Raw genomic sequence first — 17,201 nt, forward strand, 5'->3', positions numbered from 1 at the left:
ATAGATATTTAAAATTGTTAGATCTTCTTGTTGGACAGTTCCTTTGAGTATGATATAGTGTCCTTCCTCATCTCTTATTATAGTCTTTGGCTTAAAATCTAATTGATCTGCTATAAGGATTGCCACTCCTGCTTTCTTCTGATGTCCATTAGCATGGTAAATTCTTTTCCACCCCCTCACTTTAAACCTGGAGGTGTCTTCGTTTTTAAGATGAGTTTCTTGTAGGCAACATATAGATGGGTTTTGTTTTTTTATCCATTCTGATACCCTGTGTCTTTTGATTGGGGCATTTAGCCCATTAACATTCAGGGTAAGTATTGAGAGATATGAATTTAGTGCCATTGTATTGCCTGTAAGGTGACTGTTATTGTATATTGTCTCTGTTTCTTTCTGATCTACTACTTTGAGGGTCTCTCTTTGCTTAGAGGATCCCTTTCAATATTTCCTGTAGAGCTGGTTTGGTATTTGCAAATTCTTTCAGTTTTTGTTTGTCCTGGAAGCTTTTAATCTCTCCTTCTATTTTCAATGATAGCCTAGCTGGATATAGTATTCTTGGCTGCATGTTTTTCTCATTTAGTACTCTGAATATATCATGCCAGCTTTTTCTGGCCTGCCAGGTCTCTGTGGATAAGTCTGCTGCCAATCTAATATTTTTACCATTGTACGTTACAGACTTCTTTTCCCGGGCTGCCTTCAGGATCTTTTCTTTGTCACTAAGACTTGTAAATTTTACTATTAGGTGACGGGGTGTGGACCTATTCTTATTGATTTTGAGGGGGGTTCTCTGAACCTCCTGAATTTTGATGCTTGTTCCCTTTGCCATATTGGGGAAATTCTCTCCAATAATTCTCTCCAATATACCTTCTGCTCCCCTCTCTGTTTCCTCTTTTTCTGGAATCCCAATTATTCTAATGTTGTTTCGTCTTATGGTGTCACTTATCTCTCGAATTCTCCCCTCGTGGTCCAGTAGCTGTTTGTCCCTCTTTTGCTCAGCGTCTTTATTCTCTGTCATTTGGTCTTCTATATCGCTAATTCTTTCTTCTGCCTCATTTATCCTAGCAGTGAGAGCCTCCATTTTTGATTGCACCTCATTAATAGCTTTTTTGATTTCCACTTGGTTAGATTTTAGTTCTTTTATTTCTCCAGAAAGGGCTTTTATATCTCCCGAGAGGGTTGCTTTAATATCTTCCATGCCTTTTTCAAGCCCGGCTAGAACCTTGAGAATCATCATTCTGAACTCTAGATCTGACATATTACCAATGTCTGTATTGATTAGGTCCCTAGCCTTTGGTACTGCCTCTTGTTCTTTTTTTTGTTGTGAATTTTTCCGCCTTGTCATTTTGTCCAGATAAGAGTTTATGAAGGAGCAAGTAAAATACTAAAAGGGTGGCAACAACCCCAGGAAAATATGCTTTAGCCAAATTAGAAGAGATCCCGAATTGTGAGTTGGGAGAAAGGGGATAAAAAGGGGTTCAGAAAGAAAGAAAAAAAAAAAGAAACTATTAAAAAAAAGAAAGCCGATAAAGAAAAAATATAAAAAGAGGAAAAAATATATATATATTAGATAAACTATTTTAAAAACGTTAAAAAAAGAAAACGGTAAAAGTTAAAAAAATTTAGCAGAAGAAGAGAAAAAGAAAAAAAAATTGAAAAGAAAAAAAAATTAAATTAACTGCAAGGCTAAAAAATCATGGCGAGAAAGCCATGAGTTCCGCGCTTTGCTTTCTTCTCCTCTGGAATTCCGCCACTCTCCTTGGTAGGTGAACTTGGTCCTGGCTGGGTTTCCCATTGATCTTCTCGGGGAGGGGCCTGTTGTAGTGATTCTCAAGCGTCTTTGCCCCAGGCAGAGTTGCACCGCCCTTACCCGGGGCCGCGCTGCGTAATCCGCTCGGGTTTGCTGGGTTTGCTTTCGGGAGCTTTTGTTCCCTGAGCCCTTTCCGTAGTGTTCCGGAGGACGGGAATAAAGATGGCGGCCTCCCGGTCTCCGGCCCAGAGGAGCCAAGAGCCCGGGGCCCCACTCCTCAGTGCGCCCTCAGAGAACAGCGCCCAATGACTCCCATCACCCTGGCCTCTGGCCGCGCTCCGAGCTGACCGAGCCTGCGACCGGTTCAAGGCAACCCCGAGCTGAGAGTCACTCCTCGGCTCTGTCTCTGTAGCCCGCTTCCCCGTTCTAATACCGGTAAGCTCTGCGACACTCAGACACCCCTGATCCTTCTGCGACCCTGCGGGAGCTGAGGCCGCGCTGACCCCGCCTGTGCTTCACCCCAGTTAAGCCTCTGGAGCGATGTCCCTCAGCGGAACAGACTTTTAAAAGTCCCGATTTTGTGCTCCGTTGCTCCGCCGGGAGCCGGGAGCCGGCCCCTCCCCCCGCAGTCTATCTTCCCGTTGCTTTGGATTCACTTCTCCGCCAGTCCTACCTTGCAGAAAGTGGTTGATTTTCTGTTTCTGGAATTGCTGTTCTTCTTCTCTTCAATCTCCCGTTGGATTTGTAGGTGTTTGCAATCTTTAGATAAGCTATTTAGCTGATCTCCCGCTACCCGAAGTAGTCTCAGCCTGCTACTTCTCCGCCATCTTGACTCCTCCCCTCCTATAAATATTTTTAATATTGAAATCAAGGAATTTGTCCTTTGGAAATACTCATAAGTTTTAATGAAATGTTTCTATTCCAGCATTATTTCTAATATTGAAAAACTTGAAATAATAATGAAGTTTAAGTAAATTATAGTCTATCCATATGAAGGAATCTTATGTAGTAATTTTTAAAAAATGCCTTCAAATGATGCATCAGAGGAAATACTAATTTTTCAGTGTTGAGTGAAAACAGTCTATAAAATTGTTAAACAGATGATGATCACAATTTTAAAAGTAAAAGGAGGAGGAAATATAAATATGTACCAAACTTTTAATAGCAGTGCATCAGTGCAGTTGTGAAACTGTATTGTGGGAAAATGGATAACTTTTGTTTCCTTTCCCAAATTGTGGTGTTTTCCAAATATTATACAAAAAATTTTTATTATAATCAGTGTTATAATAAAAAATTACCAAATGAATTTGAACCATTAGAAATTTAAATTTATTAGTAGAATGTTGCTTCTTGGAGGATTTTTTTTTAAGATTTTTTTAAAATTTATTTTAAAGAGAGAGCATAAGCAGGGGGATCCGGAGAGGGAGAAACAGACTCCCTGCTGAGCAGGAGCCTGATGTGGGGCTCAATGTCAGGACCCTGGGATCATGACCTGAGCTAAAGGCAGACGCTTAACTGACTGAGCCACCGAGGCACCCCAAGGAGGAGTTGCATAGGGATTTGAGAGGTTGTTGTTGACTACCATCTGGTTTGCTAAATATCTTTAAATCCATAACATATTTGTGTAGTTTATTAACTCCACGTACAATCCTGTCATTTGTGTTACGATAGAATTTATGTTTAATGAAGTCAGTTTATACCATAAATCCAGAAAATTAAAATGATTTTCTTATTTCGGTTTCATATATTTCCTTCCTCAGATGAAAGTATGTTTCTCAAATTGTAATTGTGGGTGGACGGGTGAATGGATGGATGAATAGATAGGTAGAGAGGAAGGTAGGTAGATAGATAGAAAGATAGATAGGCAGACTGACAGACAGATTAAGGAAGTTAGCAAGCAAGTAAGCAAGCTAGAAGATACCCAAGTAGAGTGAATGTAGGTTGGAAGAAATTTCCTATTTCATCCTTCTTTATCCCTAAATAATGTTAGAATTAATGGAAGCATCTTTCTGATCACTATTGTTGCATGTTAATTGAGAAAACAGTAATTTTACCTCATAGTCATTTAAATGTACTTCTATTTTTCCCATTTGTTTTATGTATTTATGTGATCAGCTTTTTGTGGGTAGGGATCTTAATTTCCTTCCCTTTTCTATCTGTCTAAACTACCAAATACATTGCATATATAAATGACAGACAGATTACTAAACATGTTTGCTTTCACACAGAGAAAGGCAGTGAATGCTGTGGTTGAGAGAGCAGACTCTAGAGTCAAATTGCTAGTGTTTAAATCCCAGGATTGCTATGTAACCTAAGGAAGTTTATTCAACTGTGCCTGTTTTCTCAAGTGTAATAGCAGTGCTACCTATCTTTAGAGTTTTGAGAATTATATGACTTAATGCTTATAAAATGCTTAAAATAGTTCCTGGCACATGTGCCAGGAACTGGCAATATAACTATGCATATAGTTATATTATATATATATATATATATATATATATATATAACACAGTAATAACTATGTGTAATTATTACTATTTCAAGATAATTTCCTTGTTCAGTGACTATAATGATTAAACTCATGGTTATCACATTGAGGAATACATAAACATATTCAAACCTGGGAATAATTTTGGGGGAGCTCTCTTGTTACATAGAGGGATATAGAAGATAATCAACATATATAGAGTTAATCATCAAGAGATTTCTAGTATAGAGAAATGGATGATAACTAGAATGTTTATTGATGAATTTATAATTAGAGAGATAAAAATTATGAATGTTATGGGAAATCATTAAAGAGCTTTTAGAAGAGGAAGTTCTTATGGGATTCCCAAAACAGTATGGTGATACGTATTTGTGGATCAGAATAAAAGCAGGTCTTTCAATTCTGACAGAAGGCATTTTATATAAGTAGTTCTCCTTAATTACAATTTTCTTTTTTTTTTTAAGTTTGGATACCTGATAAAAAATAATACTTTTAAGTACATAAAATAACTTTTTATTTACAAGTGATTATACTGCTTTCCTTATTAATAATAATCATCATCAAACTTAAAAATTTGAAACTTACATTAAGAGTAAAATCAAATTAGTCTGAGCCCTCCTTAACAACATTGACAATATTGAGAAAAAATGTTGAGCAAAATAAACATTACATTTTATCCTGTTGTTTATAGTTTTTATAGGTAGTCAATATTTTGGACTTGAGTATATTTGGATATAATGTACCCAAAGACTTTGGACTCCTTTCATCCCTTTGTTTTCTCAAGGTTCTTTATTTCATAGAGTTGATGCCCTGTGCAAGTATCACTTCCACAAAGGGTGCTGGGAAGGAGGTATTCTGTGGATACCTTTAAGTAGGCAACTTGGCTGCTTTGCTTACAACATCTGTTCATTCTGTAAAAATTCACTGGACATAAACTAGAATACAGCTACTCTTTCTCAGTCCTATCTCCTGATGATTGAATGAAGCTGGTAGCAGGAAAGGGAGAGAAGAGGAGGAAGGATTAAGTATTACATTACTTTTATAACCAAAGTGTTGAAGTAGTTCCTTTAGATTTTAATGAAGAAAATAAAGGGAAAAGAGAGTTAAGGAGCAAGAAGGAAAAGTTAAAATGCACTTAGGTTAGGATATCAATCTGTGAATATGATTAAAAGGTAGACCCAGCAATCAATAGAAGGACGATTTGAAATGTTTTTCCTGGGGGATCATTTAAAAACATTATTTCTCTGCAAGGAGATGGCAAGGGGAGGAGTGTTTACTTAACTTATAACTTGGCTTTTTTTTTTAGGTTCTCCTGACGTATCAACATTGGCTAGATTCCAGGATATACAGAACCCAAAGCATCCTTCCATGCTCTAGAGACACCTGTATTTCTCCCTAATCCTTTGGTTGTTCAAGTGATGTGATCAAAGCAAGATGATTTCAGCTCTTTTTCCTAATAAATTAGGACCTTATATCAACTGAAATGTATCCCTTATCTTATGCTGAGAAATTTCACAGTTCCTTGGGTAAACTCAGAAGTTAGGATAGCTCAGATTAAGTCTCTGGGAGAAAGGACAGGAAATATTAGATTTTGAAGAAAGCTTAGTATTTCATGTTTTCCATGACCTGGAGGATAAGTCAGCATGCTACGTGGTCACACTGAAGCATTCGGTAATATTTTATGTTACTGTGCATCCAAAATTCACATATACTTCTCACACATAGGCCAAGTTTTATGCCCTCACTATATGGATGCACCTGGGAAATGTCTGTAATCCAAGCTGATTTTAGTACAAAACTTCACAGGGAAGTTATGAAGCCTGCAGACTCATGTTTTATCTAAATCTCACCTTCTTTTCTGTGCACTGATCACCACCTTAGCACCCTCCTCTTGATGTTTTTCGCATTTATTTTCCTCCTTTCCGTTTTGAAACCACCACAGTATTGGCATACAAATCTGTCTTCCTGAGACAGAGAAGAAATTCTTTTAGCCTACTACCTTCTGCTCTGTGTTCCATAGCTACCCCTCTTCATGACTTATTTTCTAGTGACTTGTATCACTTTTGATTGAGCAGTGCCCTTGTATCCTCTTACTAGATAAACCACATCACTGCCCATCACTTTTTTCTATGTGGCAATACCAGTAATTCTACTTTAGTCCTTACTAAAGTAGTGATAGTAGTAAAGCGGGCTATGATGGATATAACATTCATTCTAAAGACACTCATACCCAAAACTCAGACCATAGTCCCCAAACACACTCTGGTACAAGGGTCTTTTTACTATAATCCACACTCATGTGATACCCCATACTGCAATGACTTTCCACATGCTACTGAGCAACTTCTCATAGATGTGAATGTTATCGAGATCCAAATGTAGTTTGCTTTGAAGGTAGACCATTGTCAGTGACCATTGATTTATCTTATTCATGCTTCAACAGTATGTTTGGTATTTAACAGCATAAAGTAGCCTCAACCTTGAATGGACACTGTGGTTAAACCACAATAAAGAAGTATGCTTGAGCTTTGGGTTTTCTTAGTCTCTAGGCTCTAGCTCAAGAAATTTCCTATTCATACAAGCAAAAAAAATTCTTTAAACATTTTATGAATATGGCAGATTTCTTCTAAAATAGTGTAGGTTATTAGTACCTAGATTCTAGCTTAAAATTTAGAAGCCTCTTTACTTTCCCTATCCTGTTAGATTTCTTAGTTGTATAGGCTTTTTCTTAGCTTTCAGTTCCTTATATCCATGGGCTAGAGAGTTAAGGAGGAGGAGGAGGAGGAGGAGGACTTGATTATGCTTTTCTTTTCTTCTTCCTCTTCTTCTTTTTTTTTTTTTAAGATTTATTGTAAAAAGAGTGGGAGGGACAGGGGGAGAGGGAGAGAATCTCAGGCAGACTCCCTGCTGAGTGTGGAGCCTGATATGGGTCTTGACCCTGATATATGACCTGAGCTGAAATTGAGACTTGAACATTAATTGACTGAGCCACCCCAGTGCCCCTATGGTTTTATTGTATATGTTTATTTAATGAATTAGCTCCTTTGTTTTATAAACAATATAATATACATAAATTTTATTTTCATCTTGTACAAAATGAAGATGAAGTAAAATTAATAACTTACATAAGGTCATAAAACAAAGACAACTGAGCTGACATTTGGCCCGATGCTTCAAAGCCTGAACTTTTCTCTACTTTATGTACCAGAGCAGTTAAAATTTATGTATTATACTAAAACTCTCTTTATTCATTTCATAAACCTTGAAAATTAATTTAATTGCCGATTCTATTAATTTCTTTGTACCTATGTTTCCTCACTTAAATTAAGGGTGTTAAACATAACGGTGTCTACAATTCTTTAATGCTTTCACTTTCTGAATTAGCAGGGATGCTTGTGTTTTGAGCATACCTTATGTGCAGGTTGGTTATGATGAATATGATGAAGTATAACAAATAGTACCTTCCCTCTAAGGAACAAATGATAAATATGCAATGATTGGTTCAGGAAATAAGTGTCATTGTTGTTAATCTCTGAGCTGGAGAAGTAACAGGCTTTCTTGAGTGGCTTTGAAGGAAGACTTGAAAGATACCTTGCTTCCATCCTCTGCTCTCTGATGCATGGATACATGTGTTTAGGACTCACCTTACTCACAAGTAAGGTCTTATGCCACTGATAATGAAGCAGTACCTGTTTGTCCTCTCATCTGGTATCCACATTCTTGCCTGCAATTTCCTTTTATATGGCAATCACAGCAGTTCTAATTTGGTCCCTCTGGAAGTGCATAAGGCAACAGAAGTGATGTTATGGGAGAAAGGGTGATGGCGACAGGCATTAGTAACCAAAGGAGATTGCCAGTGCTGAGCACTAAGTGTCATGATGAATAACTCAACCTTGCCGTTTCCATGGACAACAGGAACGGAGAAGGGCAGTATTCTGAACCTAAAGACTAACGGGGCAGGCGTTTTGAGACTGTCCATCTGGTGAAAGTGGAGGGCAGATTGAAAGGTTTGGGTGAGTTACTCTGTATGCAAATAGGCTGCGTCTGGAACATTAGAAAAAAAAAAGCACTTTTAAATTTTTACTGTTGGAGATATTTAGCCTAAACACTGTCTGATGGTTGCTGTTTTTAGAATCCCAAGGAATAATGGTCTAATATTAGTATTTTAACTGTAAATGTTACTTTGTATTATAAGTTAAATAATGTTACAAAATTACTCTTTATTAAGTTCCTTACATTTGTTTTCCTGGACATTCTCTCTACAATAAGCTGATTTTTAATATGAGAAATTTGTTGCTGAACTGGTAAACAAAATTCTTGACTTATATAGTTTCTAATATACAAATCCTATCTGAGTTTTGTAACGATTAAATTGATATATCTTGAACATGAAAAGGACTATTTAAAACTAAGTTGTAATCTATAAAACAGTATTACAAGTCTAAGGTAAACTCACTAAATTTCAGGGAATTGATTATAGTTTAAGTAAAATATAATCCCTAAATTATTTAAATATACTCAGAGAGATCATATGATAGTCTAAAGATGCTTACAATACTACTAATGCTTTCACTTGCATCTATCACAGATGCTGACAAACTTATGTATTTAAAACAGATCTTTTGGGGCACCTGGGTGCTCAATGGGCAGCAGGGAGCCTGCTTCCTCCTCTCTCTCTGCCTGCCTCTCCGTCTACTTGTGATCTCTCTCTCTCTGTCAAATAAATAAATACACTCTTCAAAAAAATAAAACTAAAGCAAAAATAAAACAGATCTTTCATGTCACCTATATTACAGGTATTTGTTTTAGCTAAAATAATAGGGAAGCTCTATGTTAACATTCAGGTAAGAATTCATGCTATCAGTACTAAGAAAAACTTTGTGTATAATAAACATTTCCTTCTTCATTGTAAATGCCATTCTTTTGTAAATGTCATTCTTTTGTTTTTACTCCTCAACATAAAATAGTTACATTGTATTTGAAATTGTTTAGAAATCTTTTTTTTTTTAATTTTGAGTAATTGACCACAAGCATCAATTCACATTAAAATTCTTGCTTAAGAAATTCCTATATTCTCTGCCACTGTTCACTTTTCTCTTGCTCAGTAAGGCAGTCTAATTGCTTTCACGTAATTTCAAGGTCATGCTTAGTTATTGGTCTTCTGCCTGTTCCTACAGAACATTTTCTGAAATGAAAATGCCAGAGACCCCAGTTGCACACAGTTGATCTGTATTTATATTCTTGCTGAGCTGACTGAGTACCCTTCACCCTCCTACTCCCCCAACCCAGCTTAGGAAATAGAAATATTTGGGAGGGCTAATTTTTGAAAGGTAAGAAACACTCTAAATGAAAGAAGTGTACCAATTGAAATTATTTCTTTGAATGAAGAAAATGTTCTTAATTTTTTTCCCAGGTTTGAAATAGTGACAACTGAAAATTGTGAATTGGAGCTAATTGCTGAGTAAAACAAAGTTCAATTATAATTTCAGTGTAAGCTGTGTAGGAGTAGTGTGAGACTGACTCTTCTTTGTTTGTGTGAACCTTTACTGTTTTCAGGTGCAGCCTAACCTCACAAAGCTAGCTGTAGAGCTAATGGCATCCAAATTCACAAATCAGGGTAGACACAGACAGAAGCTTCATTCAAAATTCTGTGGCTTTATGAGAGACAGGGGAGTGTGAATAAGTTTGTGTTCTCTGATGAGGTGTGTTACAAAGGAAGGACCAAAAGTTTGGTAGTCCTCAAGTCTTGGATTTGATTTCTGCTTTTTTTTTTTTTAACTTTATTTATTTATTTGTTTATTTATTTATTTATTTATTTCAGAGAGAGAGAGATCACATGTAGGCGGAGAGACAGGCAGAGAGAGGGGGGAAGCAGGCTCCTTGCTGAGCAGAGAGCCCGATGCGGTGCTTGATCCCAGGACCCTGAGATTATGACCTGAGCCCAAGGCAAAGGCCCAACCCACTGAGCCACCTAGGCGCCCTGATTTCTGCTTCTGTCATTTATTTAAAGTACAGTTAAGGCATGTTACCTGAATTGGCCTTAGTTTCCTTTTGTTCATACAACAGAGCATATGTGAAGATTGCCCATGATAATGTATTTTAAGCTTTATGCATTAATGGAGTTCATCTCCCACCTTCTGAATTTCTTTTAATGAATTAATTCATGAAAATTATATATATATATATATATGCTTTTATTTATTTATTTGACAGAGAGAGAGATCACAAGTAGGCAGAGAGGCAGGCAGAGAGAGAGTAGGAAGCAGGCTTCCTGCTGAGCAGAGCGCCCAATGCGGAGCTGGATCCCAGGACCCTGAGATCATGACCTGAGCCGAAGGCAGAGGCTTAACCCACTGAGCCATCCAGGTGCCCCGAAAATTATATTTTCTTAAGTACTTTGTAATTTGACTTCTTTAATTTTATAGTGCCACTAGTAGTATACATCGGAAAGTTACTATACTATGGTTGCTGCCCATTGTCACTAGACAGTATTACACCAAGCTGTAATAGGAAACTGACAGCACCCTTTTGCCCTTTTTCTTTAGTGATGTGTATATATTTTTTTCTTTGCATAGAGAAGTCTCTCTATATATATACATACACATATTATTGTGGGTTTGTCTTAGCTATAGATATGAGTACTTAATGGATTTATAAATGTAATCAGTATTCTATATACTCATCTATAAACTTCTGATTATATGCATCTGTGTTCAGAACATCGATTTTTTTTCACCCAATGAATGTAATTTTCTGTCCACAGAAGATTTACCTTTGAACTTGTTTTGGTGATACTTTAAAGCATGGGTTAACTTTCAGAAAACCAATAATTAAAGTACAACTTGGGAACTGAATATTTACCAAAGCGGAGTATACCTATTTATACTTTTAAATTTTATAAATAAAATATAGAAGGACCCTACAGATTGATGCCCTCAAGAATGTAACATTTTGGTTAAAGAGGATTAAATGAATTTATAGATACATCATTATGCAAAACTAAAACATCTTTCTGGGCCAAAAAAAAAAAAGCAAATCTAGCTTGTGATGAAACAGATGGAATTTAGTTCACCACATGCACTGTGGCATCAATATTTGTTTTTTATGAGAGGATTTAGTTATTTATATTGAATGTTTGCAGGTGCAAACTCAGGTCCCTGATAGGGAAAAGAAAAAGATAAATTGTTACCTTTTGAAAGGAAATGGAGATTGTTGACATTGTGTAAATTTTGTACTACTGAGAAAGTAGTACAAAAGTAGTAGACTATCAAAAAAAAATGTTTTTATAACAATGCCCTGTATGCCATTTGTCCATAGGCTTATTTTTCAGACTGTTGTTCAGATTAGTGGAAACTTAGATAAACACTGTGGTATGTGATTTTTAAAAAAACTTCTCTGAATCATTGAGCCTTAAAATATATCACATATTATCTGAAGGCACATGTGTGTAGAATTCATAGCACATACTGCATTCTGATTATACAGAGCCTTTTTTTAAAAAATAGGGATCTTTTTAATTATGACATTCACAAGTCTGTCTTGGAGTTTCTTCAAATTAACTTTATTTTAGTGAGACTATGATATGATATCATAACCCATGATGAGTTTAATTGTCGAGGTCTAGCTGTCTATTTATCTACATTCATCATTTCATGACTTCATATAGTTGAAAGACTTTATTGCTCTCAAGTATGGTTATGTTAGCTTGGTCAGTAGTTCCCAAATACATTTATTTTGTACCTTTGGAAATAATGGGAAAAATGGCTAAATTCAATAATGTTCAGAATTGATCAATTTGATCTAGGATGCCATTATATGTGTGGTCCATTTTCCTGTCATTACTCCCTAACACCAGAATAAGTACATGTGGGGATGTTTCTATCAGACGTTACTGCTAGAATAATAGGTTGACCTTCAGAGCAACAGTGTACTTTTCTTAGAATAAAAATGTGGGGCTCTAACTATTCATGCTTTTCTCATTTTTTTGTCAAGGGAAAAAAACAAAGAGAGAATTAAATTTGTACCCCAGTTGTGGTAATTCTTACAGCATTTATGTGAGACTTATCCATGGCTTTATGGTACCAATTGTGTTTCACTTCCTGGCAGTGGTTTTGTGTCAGGAAATTGTAAATGTTTCTATAAATTGCCTAATATCCTTTTTTGAATGAAGCAGATTATAAGTAAATAAGTGTACAGATAACTATAATACAGTGTGAAAAGTTTAAACACAAATGGCCACAGGCTATGTCCCATACACTATAATTCTTGATAATAGCCTTCAATCTCTTATTAATATTAACAAAGTAACCATAGCCTTCATCTCTTCTATTTATATTCTCATATTCTTTTGTTTTCTCTTTAGTAGACTGGAAGAAGAAACTATTGTGTGCTTTAATTTTAACTAGATTCAGACACTATTTTCTTTTGCTCATTTATCCTACTTTAGGCCCTCCATAATCTATATATTTTTAAAAATATTTGTACGTGTTTTCTGGAAAAGCACTCTATACACCGTTAATTATATCTATCTGCAGTTAAAAAGTAATGGTAAGAGTGCTTTTTTAAAAATAAAATATCAGAACAGTTTGGGGAAGCATTTTACACTAAAGAATCAGACCTATATCGGTTCTTCAGCCCAGTTGTTAACTGATTGCTCCATTGTTTTAGAAGAGCCTGGGGATATAAATTGCTCCAGAGTCTGAGCCAATTAAATTCAGACATCTTTGCAGGAATAATGTTAGAGACTGATGTTCGAGATTTGTCTGAACCCAGGAGGACACTTATTACTGTGTCTTTACTTGGTTCTCTGTGGTGAACTGTGAAGGATCTAGAGTTCAGCTTGTTACTCTCATCGAGCTACCAGTCTTCTCTTAATGCTCACTTTCAAAATCCCCGTTGTTACAGAGAAGAACATGGTTAGGCTCGATATTCCTCATGTTCTGGTCCAAACAATGTCCATTCCTTTGGGGAGAACTTTGAAGCTTTATTTGTTCTTACAACCTGTGTTACTCCTGTTCAAAAAGTCTGTGCTTCACTACTCTACAGCTGAGTGGGACAGTGGTCTACTTTTCTTAAGAGTGACACTCCTGCTTCATGAGCAGAACATTGGGAGGGCATGGTGTCTTCTTGTCTTCTTGGTTTGCTTCTCCTAGCATAGAACTCCTGCCCTTCAAGTGTGATTTGGAGCAAATGCTATCAGGGCCCCACTATTCTTTGTCCAGCAGGTGTTTACTCAGCCTGTCATACCTGGGGTATATATACTATACCTGTGAGTGGAGGCTAGACAAGAGGAAAGCCCAGATCTCTCAGGTATTGTTGTGTGGAATAGAGCTTCTGCAATACAGACCTGAGGTGGGGGATGAGAAATGCTGGCTGCCTGCAATATAAAATGTATTTCATCAATGCAAGCCCAAAATACAAGCCCGTAAAAAATAGCAAACTTAACTTACTCATTCTATCCTTTTGAAAACCTAGATTTCCTGTCCTACAAAATGTGTCTTCAGCACTTTTTCCCGGTCTATTTTAAAATAACCTCTGTGATTGAGCTTCTCCCGGAGAGTCAGGAAGCTGTTCCATAATTCATTTATTGTTCCTAGTTAGGAAGTCACTCCAGATATTCAACTCAAACTTCCTTTACCTTATAAAAATAACTTTTCTCAATTAGAATATTTCATATCCTAATATTGTATTTATCCTACTCATTTACATGACCCTAATTTTTTGTCCCATTTTACATAAATATGTGTGTCACAATTACTCAACAGAAATACCTATATGTCATCATGTTTTAAATCTTAAAATTCTAAAATGCAACAACAAATTTAATCCACTGTATTGGATAAGATTTCTTAGATACAGGAAGAAATAGCAAATGTTTTTATTAGTAGCTTTTGCATAATGGCTTAGCGTTTTTAATTTGATGAGCCAGACTAATTATTAAATACAGAATTATCAATATTATTAGTAGGAATGAAAAAAAATAATTCAGCAAGAGCCAACTGTTGTCACCATAATAATTGCTTTAAATGCCTTAGACTGCATGGGGTGCTTGGGTGGCTCAGTCAGTTAAGGTACTGACTCTATCTCAGCTCAGGTCATGATCTCAGGGTCATGAGATGGAGGATCAGATTCTGTCTGTCTTGCTCTCTCCTTCTGCTCCTCCGCCACAGTAACTAACTCCATTTTATTGCTAAAGTTGCATTTGAAGTCCAGTGCTCAAGATATTTGATAGAATCTCTCATATTTTTGTTAAGAAGATATCCATTTTGGGATGGAGGTGATAAATCTATGCTGAATGGTCCATTTAAAAATGTAATTTTTTAATTTTATTGACTGTGATAGGTTTATTTTTAGTATTGACATATTTTATATACTTTTATAAATGCAGAATTAAGTTTGATTTATATTCAGTTTTTTCTGTACCTGTCAGTCCCTTTTATCTATTTCAGTATATATATTATCCCTATGTATATTATCAGTATAGATAATTTAGAATTATCTATTTTCAGTTTTTAATCCTTTACTCATCTTGATTAGAGTGAAGAAAAATGGGTATTCTCCTTGCATGTATACAAGATGGTCGACTTGGAGAATGTATTGATTATAATGGTTCAAAAACTCAAGACCTTCAAAACAATCTTCACAGGCTGAAGCAAATGATCATATAAATATATATAGTCTGTATCCGACATTTTAAAGTATGCTAGATAAAAAGGATGAGTTGCCTTTTACCATTTTTATGGCTTACATAATAATTTCTGATTATATTTTATAATTAAGCTATAGTTTCAACAGTCTCAAATAGAAAAATTTAAGGTCATTAATCCAAATGTGTATGTCATTTTTGCACATCTTTTGTAATGGGGATTATTGTATTAAATCATTTTAAATGACTTAGTTCATCTCTAGAAATGTTAATAAACCCTTTTTCCTCAGAATTGCAGTCATTTCTGTCAGAAAATGACATATAGTGGTTAGACTGAGTTTTTATTTTCCACTCTATTGAGGTAGTTTTAAATTTTCATTTAGGTGCTAATTCATGGCTTGATGATACTTACCTAGTGACCAGGAAAGGCTCTATAGTCAGCCACTAAATGGACCATTTAGATTATGGAACTGCTTTGAAATCATCAGATATTTAATGATACCCTGAGAGTTTATTATCAAAATTTAGATTTGATTTTGGCCTTCCTATTATCACAAGCCAAGAATAGGGAATCTTGCTGCCAGTGGAGGCATTTCATGCTTCATGTCTGTAAAACATTCTGTAATTTGGTTGTGTACGGTTCTGATGGTTTCAAGTCAGTGCTTTGACAGTCTACATTCCAGCTGCCTGGGAGTCCTCTTGTGAAAAATTGTAAACTCCCAGCCAAGTTAACTGCAGTCGTTTTTGATAGAGCTCATCTACATTGGTAAGAATTACTCTACACTGCTCTCTTTAAGACTAATTTGGTTCTAAAATAAGAACTAATTAAAATTATTAAGAAGAAAATTGAGGCAAATGTTTGACATTTTGTATGCATTGGAGGATCTATCTTTTCTTTGAGAAGGTGTTTTGCTAGACTAAATGAGATATGCCAAATGTCTGTTATAATATGGATCTTTTGGAGTTTAAAAGCGACTACTCAATTTAAAATGCGGGCTTCAGGGATGCCTGGGTGGCTCAGTTGGTTAAGCAGCTGCCTTCGGCTCAGGTCATGATCCCAGCGTCCTGGGATCGAGTCCCACGTCGGGCTCCTTGCTTGGCGGGGAGCCTGCTTCTTCCTCTGCTTCTGCCTGCCATTCTGTCTGCCTGTGCTCGCTTGCTCTCCTCTCTCTCTGACAAATAAATAAAAAAAAATCTTTAAAAAAAAATAAAATAAAATGCGGGCTCCATGTAGGCTGTATCTTCTGGAATGCTGAAATATCTTCTCCAATTAACTTAATTAACTGAAAACTGTCACTACTGGAATTGCACTGGCATAGCCAAATACTTAAAATGTACAATTATTCTAGCGAGTATCAGAAGCCGCTTTAAGTATACCTAGGAATGTACTTAGGGGTACTTAGGGACTAGTTAACAGTATCCAGATGAAGAGAAATCTACAGTTGCACAGAACATCAACACTAAGAATGGTAACTATGTGAGGGCAGGTGAATGAGCACCGAATTTTCAATGAGAAAAATATACCATGTGTACATGGTAAGAGGCATGGAATATGAGTACAGGGAATGTTGTGAAGTGTCGGAAGCTGATGGTTCTTGTTTGGGGAAAAGGACTCCAGGTAGAGAAAAATGACTCTAGTTTCTGTGCCATACCCCAGTGAATATTTGGATTGTGTCCTGTGCTTGTTCAAAAAATAAATAGAGTGCTCAACACATCTACTTTTAAAGCACTAAGTACAAAATTTTAAATATACATTTAGGTACGTAAAGGCTCAGAAGATCTCATGTCCCATTTAAATGAACATAATATAGTCGTGCTTATGTCTTGAGGGAATCTCAGTTGTGGAAGAAATGAAATAATATGAATAAAGAAAATGAGATGTGACATAGGTAGTAAGTGGTGAATATAGGTTTTAAACTGTATTTTTTATGAAGTATTTGAGCGTTAAGGATTTCTTTTATCTCTTTCTTTTGTGCTTTTTTTGCTGATATCTGTAACCAAAAGATCAGTGATTGCAGAAATTAAGAGAAACCCCAAGATACGCTTATGTGTAGTAAAAAAAAATGCCCTTAAGCGTTTTTAAATTTTAAAAAATATTTAAATTCCAGTACTGTTAACATACAGTGTTAGTTTCAGGTAATATAGCGATTAAACAATTCCATACAATACCAGATATTCATCACAACAAATGTACTCCTTAATGTCCTTTTACTCAACCACCTACCCATCTCCTCTCTGGGAACCATCAGTTTATTCTCTAGAGTTAAGAGTCTGTTTCTTGGTTTCTCTCTCTCTCTCTCTCCTTTTTTTCTTTTCTCCTTCCC

General features: G+C 36.0%; 1 protein-coding gene across 11 annotated transcripts in view; it reads left to right on the plus strand.

The window, feature by feature from the left end:
- GALNT13 (polypeptide N-acetylgalactosaminyltransferase 13) overlaps nucleotides 1-17,201 on the plus strand; it is a 549,504-nt gene that overhangs the window by 188,687 nt on the left and 343,616 nt on the right. The window contains exon 5 of one of the 11 annotated variants that reach the window (XM_047721773.1): nucleotides 5,539-5,770. The exons of 8 other annotated variants lie outside the window; for them this stretch is intronic. In XM_047721773.1, coding sequence (XP_047577729.1) covers nucleotides 5,716-5,770 — 55 coding nt within the window. In that variant the 5' untranslated portion in view covers nucleotides 5,539-5,715. Of the gene's footprint in view, nucleotides 1-5,538; nucleotides 5,771-8,227; nucleotides 8,246-9,545; nucleotides 9,563-17,201 lie in introns of those variants that run through there. 2 more of the 11 variants (XM_047721777.1, XM_047721776.1) reach the window with 2 other exon arrangements.

The sequence above is a fragment of the Lutra lutra genome, chromosome 3 (assembly GCF_902655055.1).
Source record: "Lutra lutra chromosome 3, mLutLut1.2, whole genome shotgun sequence".
Classification (NCBI taxonomy): domain Eukaryota; kingdom Metazoa; phylum Chordata; class Mammalia; order Carnivora; family Mustelidae; genus Lutra; species Lutra lutra.